General features: G+C 43.5%; 1 protein-coding gene across 3 annotated transcripts; it reads left to right on the top strand.

Moving 5' to 3' along the window:
* Positions 1-1,509: 1,509 nt before the first annotated feature.
* plvapa (plasmalemma vesicle associated protein a) lies at positions 1,510-7,282 on the top strand. 3 transcript variants are annotated; one of them, XR_002955004.2, is made up of 7 exons: positions 1,510-2,155; positions 2,645-2,735; positions 3,265-3,986; positions 5,783-6,101; positions 6,198-6,258; positions 6,452-6,542; positions 6,894-7,282. XR_002955004.2 is itself a non-coding variant. In XM_024435289.2 (6 exons), exons 1-6 carry the CDS (start codon positions 1,766-1,768, stop codon positions 6,462-6,464), a joined length of 1,395 nt encoding a protein of 464 aa, XP_024291057.1. In that variant the 5' UTR covers positions 1,510-1,765; the 3' UTR covers positions 6,465-7,282. The 3 variants fall into 3 exon arrangements, 2 of the variants coding, with proteins under 2 accessions (XP_024291057.1, XP_024291056.1); XM_024435289.2 differs by having other exon boundaries at positions 5,783-5,900; positions 6,452-7,282; XM_024435288.2 differs by having other exon boundaries at positions 6,452-7,282.
* Positions 7,283-7,913: the final 631 nt, after the last annotated feature.

Raw genomic sequence — 7,913 nt, 5'->3', positions numbered from 1 at the left:
GCATATATTTAATGTATTAATTGAATAGTGACCACAGCCCTTCCGAAAATACATTTCAATTGTGTTTTAATGCGATTTTTTTCTCTGTACTCCTAGGTGGAAACTATAGGCTGAAAACTACACCAGTACCACGTTCTGTCATAGTCCATCTACAACAGTAGAGTGAAGGAGTTGAGTCGCCAGAATAGAATTCTAGGAGACAGGTACCCAAGGGGATGCACGTTTTTATTACACGTGTGGTTCGAACCACAATTTTATTCTGACAACATTTACCAGAATACCGGTTGTTTATGCTCCAAATAAACAACCCAATTCCTTCTCAATATTCAACATTTTGTGTGTACTTCTGTGTTTGTCCCTGATATCCTGCTTTTGTTCCCAAGCTTTATCTGTGATCTGTCCTGATGGTAAAAACTCGGAAATGGCCAATTCTAATACCTTGGTGAATTACTGCTTCCTCTAAAGACGGGGGTTGGCACAGCAACAATGGCTGCCCACGTCAGCAAGTTGGGTTGAGACGCACAGTATCAAAGGGTTGCTGGCTCTGATACTCTGTGGAACAACGTGTAGGCCTACTATTGTCCTGCCACTTAACTAGTGGAGCCATGCACAGGAAACCATGTTCATCATCCCATAAAAAGGTTTTTTGGGGGGAAATTAGGTCTTTACAATGTGTCATTTTGAGAAAGGCAGTTATGGAGGAAGATAATATATACAGATCAAATCTTCAGAACAAATAATATCTTCAGAACAATGGTCAGCACAATTGTCAGCACAAAGGTCAGCACAAAGGTCAGAACAATTGTTAATGGATCATATACCTGTCAAGAGTGTGAACATGCATGTACCTACCTATGCTAAATACTTGTCAACAATAACCTCTTTGAACCTTACAACTAATCAGAGAGCGGGTAAGGGTTTAGATCGCTCAAGGAAAATGAAAGACCATTATATATGATGCCTACAAAAACCATCACATTAAAGTGTCCCTAATACCTATGTAATATATATTAGGTACATATACCGGTACAGTTTAGGTACACCTTGTTAAATAGTACCTAGGACTGTTATACCCAAAGACTTTTCCTAAGATTATTATCTCTTTCCCTCTTCGGAGCATGGAATTTCAGGATCACTATCTCTTGTCACGTGTGCTGACATGTTGTCAAACAAAGGGGTGGCTGACACCGCAGGGGGCCAGGGGTAAAAAACTGTGTGTTTTCATGTGTGCATGATGTTATATGTATGTATGTGTGCGTGTGTGCGTATATGTGTGTGTGTGTGTGTGTGTGTGTGTGTGTGTGTGTGTGTGTGTGTGTGTGTGTGTGTGTGTGTGTGTGTGTGTGTGTGTGTGTGTGTGTGTGTGTGTGTGTGTGTGTGTGTGTGTGTGTGTGTGTAATGTTATGTTAACCTCTGACATGATGTCCAGGGGTGGGGAGAGGGTCAGGAAGGTGTTCCCAGAATGGGAAGTGTGGTGAGGTGTTTATAAAACTCATGACGATGTTTACACAATCCTGTCTTCTCACTCTCAGACAATGCTCAGGAGAGGAAACGGCTAGAACATTACTGTTTGGACTGCCACTGTGCGCTACCTTAAGTCAGAAGGGGGATTACTATCACCGAACCACACCACTACCAGGGACTGAGTTTTCTATTTATTTGGTATTTCATTTGGTCCACAAGAAGTAGTTCTGTCTGGGCTTGGCTGTAGTAAGGGTGTTCTGTACTGTACTGTACTGTACTGTGCATCTGAGGCTGAGCACCCATGTACAACAGTAGCTACTCCCAGGCCAAGTTTGGCTTGGAGGCCAGGAGGAAGATCCAGAAGCCCAGTGGGAAGAGCTGTGGCTACTACATGAGGGTTGTCTTCTTCTTCTCCTCTCTGATCCAGTCACTCATCATCGTCAGTCTCGTTCTCTTCCTGGTCTACGGGAGGTCCCCGGACGCGGCAGCCGAGAGCCGGGTCCGAGACCTGGAGAAGAGCTTCAACCGCCTCTCGGTTGACAACATGAACCTCCGGCAGCAGAAAAAGAATCTGACGCTTCTCCTGAATGCCACTCAGACCGACAAGATGCGCAACAACAAGGAAATTATAAATCTGCGTCAAATGGCAAACAAATCTGTCATATTCATCACCCATCTCAGAGACCAAGCGGTAAGTGCTGAGACTGGTTCAGTGGTCAATGCTAGAGGGTTGCGGTGGATGTTTTTTGATATTTTGAAATACTTTAGAGAATAGTTTGTTTTTTATATTCAACACAACGACATCAGTACAGTACATACAGTGGATGGTTTATTGAATATTACAATGTCAGGTTAGTTGTATTAGTGGATAGACATTTTTTATGTGGTAACTGATTTAGATTTTAGTGTAATTGAACATGAAATAACACACCTAACAACAAACACACCACGTTCAGGTACATTATGTATAATATATGTATTATTATTTTAGCGATCATTTTATCCATTCATTTCAGCAAATATATAACTGAAAAGTTAAAAGTGTTATTCCATAAACATTAGCAATCACTAGTTACGTTCAGATTTAAGTTTGTCAGTTGTATGAAATATATGTATAAAACAACTGTCAACAATAATTAGCTGACAAAATGTGATGCATATCTGTTATTAATATCCACAGAATCAATGCGATAACGATAAGAGAAGCTGTCAGACTCAACTTAGCCTGAACCGATGCCCCAGAGCCATGACACCAATGATAACACTAAATGGTAAGACAATTGAACTTTAAGACAAACCAATGCTTTCATTGCTCTGCTCTGCACTAGTGTTACATATGTTCAAACGTCCACACAGAATCTCATCCTTGTAATTCACAGATGAGCTTTCCTATTCCTACGAGGTTTCCTAACTTTCCTAAGAATAAGCAAGGAGCAAATTACAACTTGGCAATGATATTTTGTCTTCACAGTTTTAGGAAAATGCTTGCTGTTGTAGTACCTAAGTAAGAACAGAAATCGTGAAAATATAATTTAAGTGATTTATTCGCCGTTTTGAATTAACTTAAAACCAACACAGGGCTGGGGTTCAATCCAAGCCACCTTGTAGCGTGCTTGGTTTAGAGGGAATTTTCTGTTGAGCCCAAATCTGCAGTGTTTACTGTGAATATTATATCCGCAACACAGGAACATTGTCGACAGCGCTCCTCAGATTGAATCCAGGACAAAATCTGATAGTGGTTCAGAAGTATTAACACAAAACATGTTTCTTTCTTTTTTTCTTCCTCAAAAACATTTCCAGGCAACAACAACAATATACATGAAAACCAGGTCCAGCGGCTAGAGCAATTGTTAAAGCTAGTGAGCTCCAACTTCAGTCAGACGGTGCAGTTCATGAGGATTGAGATAGAGAACACAGCCAAGGACCGGGACACCCTCACCTTGGATGCCATCTCCCTCCGGAGGGACAAGACCTCCCTGCTGAAACAGCTGGAGAGCTACAGGAAGAAGTGCAAGGAGGACTTCGTCCAATCCCTCGATGGCATCTCCAACGTCTCCAAAGCCTTCCTGTTGAAGATCGACACCCTCCTGCCCAAAGTCAGCCCCTTCCTGCTCACCTGTGAGAAGCAGCGCGACCACCTGGACCAGATCCGCAACAACTGCTCCAGTCTGTCCCGCGAGGTGGAGACCAAGTTCCAGCACTACCTGGACAACGTAGGCTCCCAGGTGTCGGAGATCCAGGGCCGTAGTGCCAGGCTGCAGGCGGAGAAAGACCAGCTAGCCGAGGACCACAAATGGTGCAGCCATAACCGCAGCGCCATGGCCCTGGAGCACCAAGAAAAGTTGCAGAAGACCCAGGAGAAATACGACCGAGAGATGGAGAAGCTGCTGACGGGCCGCATGAGGCTGCAGGGGGACAAGGACCTGGGGGAGACAGCGATGAAGGTGAAGGAGGGCGAGATCAAAATCCTCAACGACAAGATCCGGAGCCTCAACGCCTCCCTGGCCAACTGTGGCTCCAGGGTAAAGGAAGATATGTTCTGTGGTTTAGTACTGGGCTTTCATCCAGGTCAGAGATAAGGGGCGTTTAAATATAGACAGAAAATGATTTAGAAGTCAAACTCAGGCCAGAAATTGTTTCCGTCCTTGCTGTAGGGATAGAGTTGAGACACTGGTCAAAAGATCTAATCATGTAAATGAGATTTACGATGACAATTATCTCTAGGAAAAGACTTTAGTTGAAAATGAAAAATGAAAGCTATGGGAAAGTCAAAAATGTATCCAGGTGGGGGGGGTCCAGAATAGGGGAGGGTTGTCTAACTTTAGTTTTTTCTTTGCGGAGGGTTGTGTGTTTTTTTATTGGACACAGGGAGGGTAGTGCATCTTTTCCCTGGTTTACATTCACACTTTTGCAGGTTTTACTATGTAATTTCTTCCATCCTAACGACATTTCTGCATCTGCTTGAATGCGCATCCCTGATATCAAGGTGTTTTGTTACTTCCCCTATGCACTACGCTTTTCTGCTCCCTAGCTATACCACAGCTCCCTAGCTATCTATAAATAAAGATATTCATGAGAGAAGAAGGGCTCTCCCAGCCAACGCAAAATGAAATATTTGAAAACATGGTAAGGATACAGAAAGGCCAAGGGCTGTAATAGCAGAATTTAAATAGTACTACAAATGTGTTGGGGACGCATGGGACAGACTACGATAGAGTCACAGCAGAAGAGCGCAGTGCATGACAAGTGTATGGCTCAAGGTATAATGTGTAGGCTTATAGTGCCAGTGCCCCTCCCACATGCCCACTGTTTGATAAATGGGCGATGCGTTTTCAGAGAAGTGGTGTGACCTACACAGATCATTCCTTGGAAACAGAGGGAAGCCCTCCTAGGACCATTTATCTGCTATCTCACCTTTCACACAGGACTCCACCTTATGTTGTGTCGTTTTGAGGGTGCGCTCCAAGCCTTCACCCCATCACATAGGACAGTCTATTGTGTTTTCTTTTTTTTGCCACAGGAAAGCACCCACTTTTCTGTCTACCCTACGCCTGCAAAGCAAGTGTGTGGGTTGCAAGTGCTGTCAGCCCCCCCCATTTGTGCTTCCAGTTTGCCCCGGGGTCCTCCTGGGTACCTTGGAACCCAAACTCTGCCTGTATGCCTGGGGTCAGCGGCAAACTGTGTTGTCTCTCCCTGGAGCTTGTGGTTACACCCGCTTCTCCAACATTTGTGTCTAGCATGCGCCTTGAGCATTTGCTTGGATGAAAGCGAGAGTATTGCACGAGAGAGCGACAACGACTCCTGCATTTTTTGGGGGCACCTCCCTGCAAGAGAGGCCCCCTAACTAGCTAATGGCTATCTTTGGATGGTGGAGGCTATTGTATTGCAAAATATAATAGCAAGGCTTTACAGCCCAGAAAGGGTCGTTCCACCAGAAGTATCTGAGAAACCAAAGGGGTGCACATTTTTCAAATGAGCAACTCATAATCCTTTACATACATTTTTTTTTAAATTGTATTTGAGTCATTCAGCATACACTATTCCGGAGTGACTTACATGTACAATTAGGGTTAAATTCCTTGCTCAAGGCCAGATCTACAGATTTTCCCCCTAGTTGCCTTGACTTTTCAGTTACTGGCTAAATGAATCAGGCCTGTCGTGCCAATGCAAAAACAAAAAGGTGCATCCCTTTGTGTCCCCAGCATCAGGATTGAGAACCACTGCCACAGTGAGATAGCTCACATACATTCTCATAGAACTATATTTAATGTCAGTATTTTCACCTAACATCATTCTCTTTTGTCTTATTATGTTTCAGACCGGAATGGGTAGCCCGGGTGCAACTGGTAACACAGGGGTGGGCTGGGTAGGGCCAAGTGCAACGGGGCAAGGTAACCGGGGGTCAACTGCTGGAACAGGATCGATGGCAGGAATAGGTGGGTGGGGCGCATCTGCATCTTCAACAGGAAACGGCAATACAGTGTTTGGCAACACAGGAATGGGCTGGCCAGGGTCAAGTGCAACAGGAGTGGGTACTAGGGGATCAGGAGGGACTGGACTGAGTGGTGCCGGGTCACCATCAGGCGTTGCAAAGAAAATTGGACCAGGCTTGGGTAGCCCCAACAGTTACAGTTTAGGTAAGACATACTAGTGCCAAGGCTTGATATAAACATCACTTCTTATTAAGACCGATATGGGTGATGGCTAATGACGTCATTCTGTTGTTTCCACAGCAAATATCAATCAATACTTACGCGAGCTGCAGCAGTATTCCAAGCCCAACTCCGGCTCAGAGTGAGTTCAAACCCCTTGTACAGCAAAGTGACCCGTAAATAAATGTGTTTGTGCCAGAAATGACCGTGTTTCTAGACTTTTTAATTCAACACGGCTGAGAAAACGTTTAATGATTACGTTCAAATGTGATCTGCTGCCTGCAGTAGACACAATGAACTGAACAAATATTTCTATTGTTTCTTCTTGTCTGCAGAGTATCTGGGTAATCCATGGCATCTCAGAGGAAAATGGAGAAGGAATAGGATCCCCTGCTATAAAACCCAGTCTCCTGATATTGAGTTATGGTATGTTAATACACTGAGTGCACAAAATATTAAGGACACCCGCTCTTTCCATGACACAGACTGACCAGGTGAATCCAGGTGAAAGCTCTGATCCCTTATTGATGTCACTTGTTAAATCCACTTCAATCCGTGTAGATTAAGGGGAGGGGACAGGTTAAAGAAGGATTTTTGAGCCTTGAGACAATCTAGACACGGATTGTGTATGCGTGCCATTCAGAGGGTGAAGGGACAAAACAAAAGATGTAAGTGCCTTTGAATGGGGTATGGTAGTAGGTACCGGTTTGTGTCAACAACTGCAAAGCTTCTGGGTTATTCACCCTCAACAGTTTCCTGTGTGTATCAACTTCACAGAACTGTGGGAAGCATTGGAGTCAACATGGGCTAGCATGCCTGTGGAATGCTACCTACACCTTATAGAGACCACGCCCTGAAGAATTGAGGCTGGGGATGCAACTCAGTGCTGGGAAGGTGTCCTTAATGTTTTGTACACCCAGTGTATGTATAATAACATTTCTATCAGCAGCAGCTGCATTGTAATATATCATAAAAGAAGGTCTGTTGCTTCTGTGACATGTATTCAAATTTTTTGCACTTTTTGGGGGCTTGAATGTCATTGGTAAACAAATACGAATGCATATTATTTGAATATGTTGATTTATTCAGGAAAAAGGCGTGAAAGTCATAAATAATCTGTTTTTAAATGTACTGTATATACTTTTATTAAAACAAAAGGGTAGTTATTTTAACTCCGGTTCTATGAATGATGCGTGACGACATCAGTGTTTAAGGCAAGACTTTGAATTCCACACCGCTGATTTCAGAAACATGTACCCCATCCAAGACGGATATGAATTGTTTGTCCCCATTTGCGTCACCCATTGTGAGGATAATAGTCCCACGGCTGACAGTCCCTCCCCTTCGTCACGTTACAGACATCACTTACTGGAAGACAATTTTATCCGACCAAGATGTTTATGTTTATGTCTGCCAACCTGTCAGACCAATTGGAGAGGATGGGAGGGAAAGGTACAAACACTGGTGTATACAAAAACCCCAACACTAACAATACCCCCTGGGCTGGCTACAGACTACATATTTCCATACACTTAATAAGAACATGAAACAACTCTTATAAAAAAAACTTTGAGAAACGGAAGGATAAAGTTATCCATCAAATCTTCAGTATGTTCTTTCCCCAAAACCAGCCCCTAAAATAGCCTTGGACACCAAGCAATGTTTTATTTTGTTATTGCTGTGTCTATGGGATATATAAACTATTGGAAATAGTATCCCAGCAACCCCTTGTCCAATAATACAAAACACTAACTGTATCAGTCTATAACAGCATTCTTGCCTCAATGGGAAAGTATC

This window comes from Oncorhynchus tshawytscha, linkage group LG10, assembly GCF_018296145.1.
Source record: "Oncorhynchus tshawytscha isolate Ot180627B linkage group LG10, Otsh_v2.0, whole genome shotgun sequence".
Lineage (NCBI taxonomy): Eukaryota > Metazoa > Chordata > Actinopteri > Salmoniformes > Salmonidae > Oncorhynchus > Oncorhynchus tshawytscha.
This window is presented reverse-complemented; position numbering and strand designations above follow the sequence as displayed.

What these genes read in the sequence shown, in the direction of transcription:
- plvapa (XM_024435288.2), top strand. Translation starts at nt 1,766, where the DNA reads ATGTACAACAGTAGCTACTCCCAGGCCAAGTTTGGCTTGGAGGCCAGG. An exon ending in TGGCCAACTGTGGCTCCAGG is followed by an intron (nt 3,987 to 5,782) that starts GTAAAGGAAGAT and finishes ATTATGTTTCAG; the next exon opens with ACCGGAATGGGTAGCCCGGG. An exon ending in CCCCAACAGTTACAGTTTAG is followed by an intron (nt 6,102 to 6,197) that starts GTAAGACATACT and finishes TTGTTTCCACAG; the next exon opens with CAAATATCAATCAATACTTA.